At 36.7% G+C, this 17,145-nt stretch overlaps 1 protein-coding gene across 1 annotated transcript; it reads left to right on the top strand.

Annotated features, from left to right (window-relative positions):
- The first annotated feature begins 373 nt into the window (after nucleotides 1-373).
- LOC112043815 (glutamate dehydrogenase, mitochondrial) lies at nucleotides 374-16,012 on the top strand. The gene is made up of 11 exons (XM_024079415.2): nucleotides 374-631; nucleotides 1,088-1,211; nucleotides 3,027-3,134; nucleotides 3,632-3,724; nucleotides 9,501-9,587; nucleotides 10,495-10,661; nucleotides 11,002-11,139; nucleotides 11,595-11,756; nucleotides 12,375-12,579; nucleotides 13,013-13,155; nucleotides 15,896-16,012. Exons 1-11 carry the CDS (start codon nucleotides 374-376, stop codon nucleotides 16,010-16,012), a joined length of 1,602 nt encoding a protein of 533 aa, XP_023935183.2.
- The last annotated feature ends 1,133 nt before the right edge of the window (nucleotides 16,013-17,145 follow it).

The following is a 17,145-nucleotide window of genomic DNA, read 5'->3' as shown; positions in this document are numbered from 1 at the left end:
CGGTCCACTAGTCCTATTTAGTTACTAGCTGATGCTGCGGTTTCACCCGCGTGGTTCTCGTTCCCGCATATAGAGTCTGTACAACTTGCACACGTGAACATAACACACGTAGAAATATGTAATTTTTCGCATATTTTTCGTGTCTCTATGATTATTTCATCACCGATCACCGGTCTTTCTATTATAAGTCTATAGATTTTTCCATTTTTTCCATGTTTTTTCAAAATGATTAAATAAATAAAGACTAAAGAGTTTATATCAAAGATGCTCGTATATATTGTCAATCATTTGTCAATAACTGTCAATTAAAAAAGACCCATCTGGAATTGACTTTGAAAGCCTAATCATTTAGAATAGATTTATTAAAGTGACAATGTTCAACTCTATTAATAAAACAGGACACATATTCCAGAGAAATCTCGTCGCGATAAGTAATTTCGTACGGTATTACGAGATACCAGCGCATGTTCAGGATGTCATCAAAGATCCTGACCCTAGTTTCTATCGGATGGTAGAGTACTTCTACCACTTTGCCGTCAAGGTAGCAGAGCCGTCGCTAGAAGAATACTTACGGAGACATGCGCATTTCTCAGACAAGAAGAGAAAGCAGAGAGTTGCTGGCATTTTAAAGGTCAATTTATCTCTAAGGTCTCCTTCTCTTTATAGGGAAATATGGACTTATAGTCTGGCAAGTTCGGTAATGACTCTCCCATGATATGCGGGCGACGGGGGAAAAACTGCGCAAGTTGAAATGTGCGTGCGGGAAAGTGAGGTGCATCAGTCGTGGGGTTTCATTCATCGCGACACGATAAATTTTGCCGCCCTTTCCATATATCAAAAATATTTTTTTAGGGTTCCAAATTTATATTACTTACGTAAAAAATGGAATCTTTGTAAGATCTCTCGAATCTATGTCTGTCACAGTCAATTTTCTCCGAATCTACTGGACCAATTAAATAAAATCCACCCAGGACTTCGTGATACATCGCTACTGAGGCTAACACAAAGAAGCAGTTATTTGTTGGCACAGAATAGATGATTTCTTTAATCTGTGAATGTTGGTGTCAATTTTCATTTGCCACGGCAGGTCATGGGATCTTGCAATAGTTCCTTGCAGTTCGAGTTTCCATTGTTGCGCAAAAATGGTGATTACGAGATAGTACATGGATATCGATCACAGCACAGCGTACACCGGTTGCCTTGCAAAGGAGGTACTTTACCCTATACCTTTATCTACAATAGCCTCAGACTAATTACTAAAGGACCATAGGTGTATATAGAGAGGGGGCCGGGTAGGCCGTGACAACCCTAGAATGCACTGTGCTTAGCTTAGGATTCTGGGCTGCCGATATGGAATTCTACTATGATACTCATATTAGACTTGATGTCGGGGGCTAGGCCCGCCCTAGGAAATAATCCTAGATACGCCAATTATAAGGACCTCGCTAAACTTTTATTTCAAAAAAATATGATCAACGATCTACATAATGCGATTATAATAACTGTCTCTATAGAATCGATGTTTCATAGTTGTAATCGTGTTCGTCGGTAAATGAGTTTCGTAGAAACTTTTACCTTATACCTTTTTGTATAGTTGAATGGTGTAAGAAACGGACAACAACTTCTTGTTTAGTAAAGATAAGGAAAACGACCTAATCTAAGCTCGTTTCTCTCGAAAAATGAGACTGAATTTTGTTCGTGAATTAGTGTGTAAAAGTGGACTACTAGTCCCTATTTAATTAGTCTGAGTGGACTACTAGTCTTTATGTAATTAGTCTGATTAGCAGACGTGGTCGGAAAAAATACATTCATAGAACAATGGGGTTCGAAGATATAGTGCACTATTCTTGTGTATTATTTGAAGCCCTTTACCCACCTAGATAAGTCTCCCACTTTATAGATAGTCTTAATGGTCATATTAGTTTTTTTAAATATATTAGGTATACTAAAAAAAACCCAGTGTGCTGTAGACCACACGACTGAAGTAAAACTTGATTAAAAAAAAAGATTCCGACGAATTGAGAACCTTCTCCTTCAAAGTGCCATCTATGAGCCTCCGGCATACGTGCATGACAACAGGTTCTTGAAGTGTACAAAAAAAGGGTTTGTTTCAAAGTTCTTTTGGAACGCCATCTACTGGTAACTTAAAACAACAAACATTATTGCACTATGCCTGTAGATGGCATCGCATCGCCCGATCGCCAAGGAGGTCGACCACTTTCATACAAGTGACCGTAAATTCTTAAACTGATTTTAAAATAATTACCCAATACTGCTTCAAACGAACAATTGTTATAGTTAACCTAATAAGAACATTTCCGGGTTAAATGTGACCGACGTCCTTTTTGTAACGCCTTCACTAACTTACTCTTCAACCCTAAAAAGGGTTAAAAGGAGTAAAGGGTGCATTATGATAAACCATAGATTTACGAGTCGGTACAAGTAATGTGATATACTGCTATAGAAAACTTATAATTATGTATGCAACGACGACGCCATTTTATTAATATCATTGTAGGTACATTATTATCATCAACATTAACAACTACTATTCGTTTCAATGCTAAGCTCGAGTCGTCTCTCAGAATTCGAGGGGTTAGGCCAATAGTCCACGCTGGCCCAATGCGGATTGGGAGACTTCACACACGCAGAGAATTAAGAAAATTCTCTGGTATACAGGTTTCCTCTTTACGATGTTTTTCCTTCACCGTTTGTGAAATGTGAAACACGTGATATTTAATTTCTTAAAATTCACACAACTGAAAAGTTGGAGGTACATGCCCCGGACCGGATTCGAACCCACCCTCCAGAATCTGGGGCAGAGGTCGTATCTACTGGGCTATCATTGTATACAGGGTGTATTTCCCTAACTCTAGGGTTATATTCTTTAAAGAAAATTAATTAAAAATGTCTTAGGAACATGTGTACTAAAATGAATATTTTCGGAGTAATAAATATTTATTTTGTAAAGAGATCTTAAATTGTATCTCTTACATCGCATCCTTATATTATAATACATTTTAAAGGTATAAGATATTCTGATGCAGTTGATTTGGAGGAGGTCAAAGCTTTAGCGGCACTCATGACGTATAAGTGCGCCTGTAGCAACATACCGTTCGGTGGAGCTAAAGGAGGTTATTATTAATCTAATACTTAATATTATAAATGCGGAAGTCTGTCTGTTTGTTGCCTTTTTATGGCTAAACTGCTGAACCGATCAAGATGAATTTTGGTATAACGGTAAATGGGACCTTGAAGCAAGATATAGGATACTTTTTGATCCTAAAATAAAAATAGAAGAGGGTGAAACAGGGGTTTTGTATGGAAATTCCCATACTAGTATCAGCCGATGGACGTCCACTGCAGGACATAGGCCTTTGGTAGGGACTCCCAAACATCACGATACTGAGCCGCCTGCATCCAGCGAATTCTTGCTTACAATCATGCTTAGTTACTGAAGAAACCAAGAACCCAGAGCTCTAACTATAATAGAAAAAAAAATCATTTACAATACAATAAAACTTTACAATACCCACCAGAATAATTACTAATTTGTATGATATTTTTTATAAATTCCATATTAATGGCAGAGGTTAGCTAATACAATTATTTTTTGACTGAAATATAACAGGCGTCGCAATAAATCCAAAAAAATACACCGCAGCGGAGTTGCAGAGAATCACCCGACGTTACACCTTGGAGCTTGCGAAAAAGAATTATATAGGTAAGTCCTATGGTAAATAAATACCGGCCAAGAGCGTGTCGGACAACGCGCAGTGTAGGGTTCCGTAGATTAAGCTAGCACTTTAATCCCTTATGTAATGCACAATCAAAATACCGAGAACCATACCTACCTTACACCATGGAATAGACGATAAAAAAATCATCCTCATTTTGCATTTCATCTTTCTAGTTTTAACATACTCTGAGTTATCTTACTGATAACTTTTTCTTTTTAATTAACATCAGCATGAAATTTTCGATTTCCAACAACGTTTTTTTAAGTTGGTCGACTCTACATAAATATAAAGGTTTATTCCCCGTGGTCCCTGCGCCGTAGTCCCTGCAGGGACCACGGGGAATATATTCCCCGTGGTCCCTGCGAGACATATAATACTGCCGAATTAAAAATATGTAGTGATCAATGTTATATTCGATTTATTTTCAATAAATCGGGAATACTTTTAACGTCATCGGGAATACGTTTAACGTATTGTTATTGATTAAATTTATCTTATTAACCGACTTCAAAAAATGAGGTTATCAAAAAAATCACATATACGTGTAGAAACACGTATATTTTTTTAATTATTTTCTTTAATTTTTTTTATGTTTTATTAATCGGGAATACGTTTAACGTATTTTTATTGATTAAATCTATCTTATTAACCGACTTCAAAAAAGGTATGTTTTTTTTTTAATGTTTGTTACCATTATCATCATCATTTATTTATTAACTAATTTCGATTTTTTTTTATTTGAAAGAGTATACTTGGTCCCATCTATTTTCATGAAAATCGGTTTAGTAATTTTGTATTAAAATCAAAATAACTTAAATACGTCTTTGAAGTCGGACATTTTTGAAAATTTTGCACCTTTTCTTGGTGAGATCAGAAAGAACAATCACCTATATTTAATCACTTTTTAACCGACTTCAAAAATGGAAGGTTTTCGATTCGACGCGAATTTCTATATTTTAGATTAATTAGTACCTTATAAATTCGTTATTTTTAACGAATTTCGATACTTTTTACTTTTCATCACACTATTTTCCATATTTATTTGCCAGTTGTAGGAATCGAACTCACAGCCGTGGATGCAGGAAGCATCACTACCCACTGCACCACGTGGCCGTCATGGTTTTAATGGTTCTTACGTTCGTTTGTCTGCATTATTATTATAAAAACAAAAACGTATCACATAATAAAGCACAAAGCTACCATTGAGCAGTTGCTACTTATTAGCATGTGTATCGCAACATTGCTAATAATGAGCATGCTTATTACCCACAACTGGCAAATAAATATGGAAAATAGTGTGATGCGGGAAGTAAAAAGTATCGAAATTCGTTAATAAATAACGAATTTATAAGGTACTAATTAATCTAAAATATAGAAATTCGCGTCGAATCGAGAACCTTCCATTTTTGAAGTCGGTTAAAAAGTAATTAAATATGGGTGATTGTTCTTTCTGATCTCACCAAGAAAAGGTGCAAAATTTTCAAAAATTTCCGACTTCAAAGACGTATTTAAGTTATTTTGATTTTAATACAAAATTACTAAACCGATTTTCATGAAAATAGATGGGACCAAGTATACTCTTTCAAATAAAAAAAATCGAAGTTAGTTAATAAATAAATGATGATGATGATGGTAACAAACATAAAAAAAGAAAAAAAAAACATACGTGTAGAATTGATAACCTCCTTTTTTGAAGTCGGTTAATAAGATAGATTTAATCAATAAAAATACGTTAAACGTATTCCCGATTAATAAAACATAAAAAAAAATGAAAAAAAAAAATAAAAAAATATACGTGTTTCTACACGTATGTGTGATTTTTTTGATAACCTCATTTTTTGAAGTCGGTTAATAAGATAAATTTAATCAATAAAATACGTTAAACGTATTCCCGATGACGTTAAAAGTATTCTTGATTTATTGAAAATAAATCGAATATAACATTGATCACTACATATTTTTAATTCGGCAGTATTATATGTCTCGCAGGGACCACGGGGAATTTATTCCCCGTGGGTTTATTCCCCGTGGTCCCTGCGCCGTAGTCCCTGCAGGGACCACGGGGAATAAATTCCCCGTGGTCCCTGCGAGACATATAATACTGCCGAATTAAAAATATGTAGTGATCAATGTTATATTCGATTTATTTTCAATAAATCAAGAATACTTTTAACGTCATCGGGAATACGTTTAACGTATTTTATTGATTAAATTTATCTTATTAACCGACTTCAAAAAATGAGGTTATCAAAAAAATCACACATACGTGTAGAAACACGTATATTTTTTTATTTTTTTTTTTCATTTTTTTTTATGTTTTATTAATCGGGAATACGTTTAACGTATTTTTATTGATTAAATCTATCTTATTAACCGACTTCAAAAAAGGAGGTTATCAATTCTACACGTATGTTTTTTTTTTCTTTTTTTATGTTTGTTACCATCATCATCATCATTTATTTATTAACTAACTTCGATTTTTTTTATTTGAAAGAGTATACTTGGTCCCATCTATTTTCATGAAAATCGGTTTAGTAATTTTGTATTAAAATCAAAATAACTTAAATACGTCTTTGAAGTCGGAAATTTTTGAAAATTTTGCACCTTTTCTTGGTGAGATCAGAAAGAACAATCACCCATATTTAATTACTTTTTAACCGACTTCAAAAATGGAAGGTTCTCGATTCGACGCGAATTTCTATATTTTAGATTAATTAGTACCTTATAAATTCGTTATTTATTAACGAATTTCGATACTTTTTACTTCCCGCATCACACTATTTTCCATATTTATTTGCCAGTTGTGGGTAATAAGCATGCTCATTATTAGCAATGTTGCGATACACATGCTAATAAGTAGCAACTGCTCAATGGTAGCTTTGTGCTTTATTATGTGATACGTTTTTGTTTTTATAATAATAATGCAGACAAACGAACGTAAGAACCATTAAAACCATGACGGCCACGTGGTGCAGTGGGTAGTGATGCTTCCTGCATCCACGGCTGTGAGTTCGATTCCTACAACTGGCAAATAAATATGGAAAATAGTGTGATGAAAAGTAAAAAGTATCGAAATTCGTTAAAAATAACGAATTTATAAGGTACTAATTAATCTAAAATATAGAAATTCGCGTCGAATCGAAAACCTTCCATTTTTGAAGTCGGTTAAAAAGTGATTAAATATAGGTGATTGTTCTTTCTGATCTCACCAAGAAAAGGTGCAAAATTTTCAAAAATGTCCGACTTCAAAGACGTATTTAAGTTATTTTGATTTTAATACAAAATTACTAAACCGATTTTCATGAAAATAGATGGGACCAAGTATACTCTTTCAAATAAAAAAAAATCGAAATTAGTTAATAAATAAATGATGATGATAATGGTAACAAACATTAAAAAAAAAACATACCTTTTTTGAAGTCGGTTAATAAGATAGATTTAATCAATAAAAATACGTTAAACGTATTCCCGATTAATAAAACATAAAAAAAATTAAAGAAAATAATTAAAAAAATATACGTGTTTCTACACGTATATGTGATTTTTTTGATAACCTCATTTTTTGAAGTCGGTTAATAAGATAAATTTAATCAATAACAATACGTTAAACGTATTCCCGATGACGTTAAAAGTATTCCCGATTTATTGAAAATAAATCGAATATAACATTGATCACTACATATTTTTAATTCGGCAGTATTATATGTCTCGCAGGGACCACGGGGAATATATTCCCCGTGGTCCCTGCAGGGACTACGGCGCAGGGACCACGGGGAATAAACCAATATAAATAGCAATTGCTACCTAGCTGCTATAGTTTTCTTTGTAACTTTATTATATATATCCTACTCTCGTAATTTTTTCACGTATCCATAAACAACCGTTTAGCCGGTAGAGGGTGGACACTTGACTCTACAAAAAATTATATCTTTTTTACAAACGGATCCCTAAATCGAAAAATATTGGTAAAATACCCCTCGTATGTTCCATAGACCTATCCAACGACACTATGAGATAGTAAAAAAAACATCCTCACTTTACATGTTTTACATGAGGTACCCTAAAAAAAATATTTTTCAAGATTTTATTTTACGACTTTTAGAAATTTTTAACGAATGGACGGACAGACATGGCGAAACTATAAATATTTCTTGTAGACTACGGAACCCTAAAAACCATCGTTATCGATTGGTGCAGTGGCATCAGAGGCCGTAGGTTTGATTCCCACCACTGGAAAAACATTTGTAGGATGAGCATGGATTCTAAGGTATATGTTATATTCAATATGTTATGAGTATTTAGGTATGTACGTATATATTGTAAAGAGGTAAAGTTTGTGGTATTGTAGGAGGTAATATCTGAATCTACTGAACTGATTTTGAAAATTCTTTCACCACTGGAAAGCCTCGTTATTTGTGAGTGTCATAGGCTATATTTTATCACAGTATTCTTGCAGGAACAGAAACTATGCGGATGAAACTGCGGGGCGTCTGTTAGTATTTTATATGTGGGTATTTTATTTCTCAGTTATCATAATACAGTAGACCTTAGCATGCGTCAAAGACTTAACTCGGGAAAAATACATACCCGTTGTACACCAATAGCAGCAGAGTTTAGTTTTGTGATGGACCTGCCAATGCATAACTTTAAGCAATCGGTTAAAAAAAACATTTAGTTAGTCAAGGTTATTACACCATTGATGAGTTCCTTAAAGATGAAGAAGAAAGGCACTTGGAGGCCATTGGATCAGCTTCCACCTTCACACAGGAAGTAAAATTCTAAGAAATTGTAATGATGTCATCAATTGTAAATTATAATACTGTATGATATTAAAAAAAAAAACAACTGTTGAGTTTCTTGTCGGTTTCTTCTCAGCAGAAACTGCCTTCCGAACCGGTGGTAGAATCTTTACAAGTAGGTAGTCAACTGACGTGTCAAAAGTGCTCGTAAACTGAGCCTACTTGAAATAAATGTTTTTTGTTTTTGATTTTGATAGCTTCCTCAGTCCCATCTCTTTCGTCTCAACCCAAGGCAACGAAAGAGACTATTTTCATTATTTTTTTATTCTTTACGAGTTAGCCCTTGACTACAATCTAGCGTGGCCAGATTTGTTTTAGCAAGTCGGGATTTAAGAACTTTTTGAGTAAAAAAAGTGGGATTCTTTCGTCGAAAGCGGGAAATCGTAAAAAGATCGTATATATAATCAAAAGTTTTTGGACATATGTATAACTTTTTATTTGAGTTCAAATTACGTTCACGTGAAAATAGTTCGTAAAAATATCCATAGAAAATGTATTTTAATAAACATATGATAAATCAGATTTACTCTATGGTTGAGTGTTAATCTTCTTCTGAAAAAAAAATAAACTGATTTTTATTTAAAAATCGGGACGCCAAAATCAGGACGTCTGGCAACACTGCTTCAATCTCACCTAATGGTAAGTGATGCAATCTAAGATGAAAGCGGATTAACTTGTCCACACCCATTTGGGTTTCTACATGACGTCGTATCGGAACGCTAAATCGCTTGTCGTTATGTCTTTGCCGGCAGGGTGGCAACTAGCCACGGCCGAAGCCTCCCAGCAGCCAGACCTGGATCGATTAAAAAAACAAACATTTCACCACAAAGTGTACGGATCCTACCGGCTCAACACACAGTTCGTCTCGTCTGAATATTCTAGTAGCCTTCTAGAAGCTATAGACGTGGTGGAGTCAAGTGATAAGGTCTACAGTCTTTTTAAAAGGTAAATTTCATTTTAGGTGCGGGAATAGACGTGCCGGCGCCCGATGTCAATACCTCCGGAAGAGAGATGTGTTGGATACAAGATACTTACATAAAAACATTAGGTGATCTATAACATTCATTATTTATTGCTGCAGATGATGCAGTCATTAGCGGTATTTAACGGATTTGACATTATCATCCAAAGCCCGCCATTCCGTATTGGAGTGGCGTGGTGGGTCTATGGTCCAAATCCTTTAGGGAAGGAGGCCTGGCCTTGTATCGGGCTATCAAATAGACTGATAATGATGATACGGGCAGTTGATAACTTTCATAAACTTGTAACTTGAGCAGGCCACATAGTTTATTTATTTATTATTATACAAAAAACACATTTCAATTAAGCCTAACCATAATGCAACACAAACCACAGTTGGTTTTACTGTGCACTGGTTATTATTACAAAAATAATTTACAAACAAAAGGGAAGAAAAACCAAGAACAATCATTAGCGGGTAGTTAAATAAATATCGTAAAAGTGTGAGTGAACCACACTGCTGCGACGCTACACAGGCTGTCCCAAAAAGTATTCCTTTAGTTTCTGTTACTCCTAGTTTGAAAAGCTAATTGACGTTGGGGTCCCAAGGTGCCACAATGGCGACTCCCCGCTAGGCGGACCGGATATCAAGTGGGTTGCAGGGAGACGCTGGTTGCTGGCGGTTCGACCGATGTTCTTAGAAGTCCAAGCAGTTAGGCTTATGTCCAGCAGATAGTGATGATGATGATGATGATGATGATGGTGATGATGATGATGATGATCATGATCATGATGATGATGATGGTGGTAATGATGATAATGATCATGATCATGATGATGGTGGTGATGGTGTGGTGATGGTGATGGTGATGACGATGACGATGACGATGACGGTGACTATGACGGTGACGATGACGATGACGATGATAGTGACTGTGACGGTGACGGTGACGGTGATGATGATGATGATGATAATGATAAATTTGTACCTATAGGGCACAGGGATCTGAACGCAGCAGCTTGTGTGACAGGCAAACCAATCAACGGCGGCGGAATCCACGGACGAGTGGAGGCGACCGGCCGTGGGGTCTTTCTCACCACGACCATTTTCCTCCAAGACGAACATTACATGAATCTGATTGGTCTCCAGCCTGGATACAAAGTTAGACAGCGGGATTATTATTTTTTCGTCATTTAATTATTGTTCACCTCACCCGATAGCCGTATTAGCCCAGTGGATATGTCCTCTGCCTCAGATTTCGAAGGGTGTGGGTTCGGATCACAAATGCACATAATTGTCTTAATTTCATTTCCAGTCGTTTATTAAACAATGAAAGTTATTTAAACACATAATACCTAGATATTGTCTACAAGGAAATGTAAAGACTATAGGTATATATACGTAAATTATATAAGTAAACACAAAATTGCATGTGTGCTTAGTGTAGTCAACAAATCAAAAGTATGAAATAATCATTGGTTTTTACTGTGTTTTTTCTCAGGGCAAAACTGCTATAATACAAGGGTACGGAAACGTGGGGAGCTATACCGCAATATATTTAGAAGAGCAAGGGGTAAAGGTTTTCGGTGTACTAGAGAGTGACTGCAACCTCAAAAACCCTGATGGTATCAACACCAAGGTAACTGTCATTGGTATAGCACTGATTTAACGCTTTTAGGGTTCCGTTGTTCACAAGGAACCCTTGTAGTTTCGCCATTTCCACCCGTGTCTGTTCGTCCGAGTTTGCTCAGAGACTATTACCTACTGGAAAGCTGTCATTTAGATTGAGTAGGTATGTAGGCTTGCATTAACTTATTAATTAATTATTTTTTAAATAATTACATTTTATTTAAAAGACGAAGGTCCTGGTTTCGTCCCCGGCTGGGCCGATTTAGGTTTTCTTAATTGGTCCAGATTTGGCTGGTGGGAGGCTTCGGCTGTGGCTAGTTAACGGCAAAGACGTATCGGCAAGCGTTTCAAAAACGGCTAAAAATATTGCGTTATTCTAGTAGGCTTTATGTCAGCCATCACCATGTTGAGTATCAAGTATGTTGTACTATTTACGGGCTTTATAAGAATATATTATATGTATAGGAACTCCATAAATATAAAATGGGAAACAAAGGCAGTGCAAAAGGCTTCAAGGGTGCAACTGAATGTGGACCAGAGCTATTGTATGAGGAGTGCGACATACTTGTGGCGGCTGCTATGGAGAAAATGATAACCCAGGAGAACGCTGGCAAGCTTAACTGCAAGGTACTTTGGCCTATCGTTCTTTATCAACCCATATTCGGATCACTGCCGAGCTCGAGTCTCCTCTCAGAATGAGAGGGGTTAGGCCAATATTCCACCACGCTGGCCCAATGCGGATTGGCAGACTTCACAACGCAGAGAACTAAGAAAATTCTCTGGTATGCAGGTTTCCTCGCGATGTTTTCCTTCACCGTTTGAGACACGTGATATTTATTTTCTTAAAATGCACACAACTGAAAAGTTAGAGGTGCATGCCCCGGAACGGATTCAAACCCACCACCTTTCGGAATCGGAGGCAGAGGTCATATCCACTGGGCTATCAGCCTATCACGTATGTTATAGTACCTATTCACAAAGACGTGCCCCATTCATTGTCTTTTTTTTTGATTATTACTTCTAGTTAAATATGAAATTTATTTTGGTTTATTTTTGTGTGTGTGTGTGCACACATTGCTACTTGTTGCGTAGTAATAAAACTCACATTATTGCAGTTTTCATTGCAGACTTGCACTGTAAGCGATTGCTTAATTTAAAATCACAGGCAGATGCTAATTGAATTTTAATTATATATATCTATTGTAAATGCTTATTTTTATTATGAAAATGCTTATTTTCCACTAGATTATAGCGGAAGGCGCAAACGGGCCAACTACACCAGCAGCGGATGTCATTTTAAGAGAAAAAAAAGTACTGGTCCTACCCGACCTCCTGGCTAACGCCGGAGGAGTCTGCGTCTCATACTTTGAGTTCCTTAAGAATTTGAACCACGTCAGTTTCGGAAAACTTAGCATTAAGTTCTGGAGGGATTCTAACACAGCTTTACTAGGTACGAGTACACAATTTATTATTAACTATTTGTTATCTTCTCTAGCTATTCTTACCTATTTTAAAGGCCGACTACAGGGCCTATGAAGGGCATATGAAGCTTAGATCCATCACGCTCTTTCAATGCAAGGTAGGCTTGCCTTGCATTGCATCCGCTACTAGTCAATATATTTGACTAGCAGACGTCTGCGACTCCGTTCGCGTGAAAGTCTGCTTATCACAAATCCCACGGGAACCGTGAGTTTTTCCGGGGTAGAAAGTAGTCTATGTGTTAATCCAGAGTATAATATCAATTTCCGTTCCAAATTTTAACCAAATCGGCTCGAAATTCGCAGCGTAAAGGAAGACAAACATACTTACACACACACACAGGCATGCGCGCACACACACACAAACAAATTTTGCCTTCATAATATTTATGTGATTTTTAACAGATTCGGTGGAACAGTCATTGAAGAAAGCGAACATAGATGCTAAAATAACCCCAACGCCGTCTTTCCAAAGTTTCATGTCCGGAGCTGATGAGGAGCTTATCGTTAACTCTGGATTGGAATTTTCCATGGAAAATGCTTGTCGAGTAAGTAAACATTCCCCAAGGGTCCCAAGGTGCTGCCGGCCCCTCACCAAAAAGCGCAGTGTTGGTCGACCCCTCACCAGGTGGATTGACGACATCAAGCGAGTTGCAGGGATTCGCTGGATGCAGGTGGCTCAGAATCGTAATGCTTAGAAGTCCCTAGGCTATGTTCTGCAGTGGACTGATATGATGATGAAGAAAACATTCGGAAATAGGTACGTATACAGCGAGGGCCTGAGATGGCAACATCTCAGCAATAAAACTTCTTATCTCAAATTAATGGTAAATAACCTGACAAGGGCGAGCGATTATGAACCCTATGGCTCTAGCAATAGGATTCTCCGTAACATTATTATTAGTTGCTAGCGGACGCCCGTGACTTCGTTCGTGTCGAACTCATTTTTGTACAGATCCCGCGGGAACCTTGGATTAAAAAATTAAATTCGGGATGAAAGTGATCTTTCCAAATCGCTTCAGTAGCCGCAGCGTAAAGGAGGAGCAAACATACACTTTTACACACACAAAATTACACACTAACTTTCGCCTTTAGAGGTCTTTCTTTCTTTCTTCTTTCTAGTGATTAGAGGCACGCGAGTGTAGAAGATGGTTTGAAATAAAGACACACCACTATCATGGTTCGCCTCAATATTGTCCATAGTTCCAAAAAACAAAAAAAAACATCGCCATAAATATTTATATATAACTAGCCTACTCGACGCAGTTTCACCCGCGTATTTCCCTTAAAGAATATTATGATAAAATATACGCTATAACACTCACAGATAACGTGGCTTTCTAGTGGTAAAAGAATTTTCAAAATCGGTTCAGTATATCCAAAAAGAGCTAAAGTTTGTGGCGTTGTAGGACAACACCACAAACTTTACCTCTCTGTAATGTTTTATAGTTTAATTTTTAAAAGAATATATTTTGCCATAGATTGAGCATTGACTTTAATGATGAATAAATATTTTGTGTCTGGAAACTATACTTATAAGCATGTTTTGAATTCAAGCATCAATTTATTTCAGACTAAAGTGAACTTTAATTAGTAGTGATAAGATCCTTTTTACTTTGAAGTAAACTGATGGTTAAATTTATATCCATGTTTATAAATATTACCGTAAGGGTGAGTCTATCACATTAGGCTTTAGCTTCAGTAAGTACAAAGTCAATACTTATTTATTTCAATTAGGCTTAGCTTCTTAGGTTATTCAAACTATCCTTATCAGCCGATAGACGTCCACTGCTGGAGATAGGCCTCTTGCATGGACCTCCAAGCACAACGATCTCGAGCCGTCAGCATCCAGCGGCTCCTAATCAAATTATCACATCACACTTATATCATACTATCACACTACTATTATAAAGATTATGAGACGAATATCTTAGCATTCCATGGATTCACCGTGCAGGTGCCGGGTCCATCGCGTGGTAGAGAGAAAAGCACCAAGCAAAGTCCAGGACTTGTGACTACTGGATGTAGGGTCAAGGAATTCCTTGACGATCGATCAACACTCCCTTTCTCTGCTCGTGTTGTTCTCCCTACCTAAGGGAGAACAACACGAGCACGTAGGCTACTTTTCATTCCGGAAAAATTCAAGGTTCCCACGGGATTTGTGAAGACCTCACGAAGTTGCGGGCGTCCGCTAGTAGTATAATAATAATGTAGCATCATAAGCAGAAAAACAAACACGATCCATATGTGTAATGCGAGACGCTGAAAATGAGAAGCGGAATTACGGAATGTCTATGATAAGACGGTTAATTTGCAATATAATTTAATATCATTAGTGTAGACTAAAGTAATGGACTAAGAGCCTGCGATTACCAGACTTTCCCCAATTTATGAAGGTTCAATTTATGCTCCTAACATTGGTAACTACGGTTGACATTATAGCTTGGCAAATTCGTTCGCAACACTCCCGATGATCCGTGAGGGGTCGGGAGGGAGGTAGCGACGCCCCACGTGCACGGTTTCATACCCACGCAGTCCTTACCTCCGCCCCACGCGCACGACTTCACACCCACGCATTCCTTCTCCCCCCCGTCGCCCGCATATCATGGGAGTGTCATCAACGAACTTGCCAAGGGTAGTTGACCCATATCAAATTTATTATAGACTATATTAATTTCGTATAGTAGGTACATCCAATACGGGACCGAAATTTATTGATATTAATTAAGTTAGTGATTGCGTACAAAACTTATTTAAAATATCACGTTTTTTTTTTTAAATTTTCCGAACGTCAAAAACGCTGTCGTTCATTTTGTGATCTCACTAACACACTTCATGTACTAAACGTCAAACTAATTGTTAACTAATATTTTTGTCAAACGCTCTTTTTAAGTGACGTCACGAAACAGATAAAATAATAGACCATCATGGCCGACAGCGTTTTGGCTCGTATTGTCAAAAACATATTTAAAAACTAAAATTTTCACGTCTCAAAAAATATGAAAAAAAAAAATCAATGTAGTAGAACGATAATGAACAATTTAAGACCATTTAAAAAAAGTCAACTAGCCAATTGACCACCGTAGGACCTTATTTATGGTAGGATTACTTTGAGGGATTACTGGCTATTTCCTTCATCACTAACTCCTTTTACACACAGTTCTCTCTTGCACCTTCTTTTCTTCTTCCTTCCACTCCGTCGCCTTCCTCTCCTCTATAGTTACGGACAATAGATATAAGTTATTTGGTGAATAATAATAATTGGTAAAATATTCGTTTTACTTCCAGAACGTGAAACGCGCTGCCATCCAGCATAAACTGGGTCTCGACCTGAGAACGGCCGCCTATGTCACCGCTATAGAGAAAATATTCGTCACATATGACGAGCATGGACTTGCTCTTTAAGAGTACAATTTCTTTTATATATTCATTTGTGTTATATATTCTATCTAATAATATATGTAGGTAAATGTGAAGTTTGTTTGTTATTTACTTCCTTAACAAATTTGTAGCAGACACAAAAGTGGATTACAAAAATGTTGAACAAAGGTTATGATTCACAATGTTTGTCAGGACAACTTAATTAACAAATCAAACTGTAACCAAAAGTCCCTAGAATGGCAGAGAATACCTTGAGCAGTCCCAAAGAGTCCGGGTGCAGGTTTAAGAGATCTTCGGACTAGCCAACACTCACCAATCATTGCTCAAGTTATCCTCCTCGCCTATCCCAAGTAACCCATGAAGGATTACACAACAAGAGTTGTGGACGGTTCAAACGCCACGAGACCACTAAAGTTGACCGTACGGCGAGCGCCCTATGTCACAAGCAGCTCCCGCCCGACGTTCTTCACTTAATAATCCCTACGGAAAGAAGTGTCGCCACCTAGCGTAAGCACGAGTCAACACAAGACGTCATATCCATCTCAGACTACTATTTCCTACAAAATATAATAAAAATAAAAAAATACAGTAGACGTATGACAGTTTTTATCCTGAAATTAAATTGTATATGATGTACCGTCGCAATGTTGCCTTTTTAACACGCATATATTAGCTTCACTTGTAACTATGTATGTCAAAAAATCTTGGCAAATTTGGCAAAAGGCTAAAACCATTTTAGTTCTCTAAAGTATTATTATGCTCGTAGATAGTTATCTAAACCCTGTACATAATTATGTATTCTGTGTGTAAACTAACTATTTCAACTTTTGTATGTATAGTATGAGATCCAGTTTAAGAAATAAATACCCCCATCTGTCAAAGTAATGCGCACTTTGCGTCTTAGAAATCGCGTGCACTTTGCATATAGGAGATCACACGCACTTTGCATCGAATAGATCAATCTGGGGAATGACATAATAAAACACTAATTATAACTTACATGTTTATCATTCAATACCATATTTAACTAAGTCTATTTTATTAAACCATTTTTATATTGTAACTTGGAGATAAAAATCTGATTAAGAACATATATAGTAGAAGTACTATCATGCCTTCCTAAATTTTGTATGAAAAATATGTTTGGGAGCAATTGA

Source organism: Bicyclus anynana, chromosome Z (genome assembly GCF_947172395.1).
Source record: "Bicyclus anynana chromosome Z, ilBicAnyn1.1, whole genome shotgun sequence".
Lineage (NCBI taxonomy): Eukaryota > Metazoa > Arthropoda > Insecta > Lepidoptera > Nymphalidae > Bicyclus > Bicyclus anynana.
The sequence above is the reverse complement of the archived record's forward strand: the minus strand, read 5'-3'. Positions and strand labels throughout refer to the sequence as shown.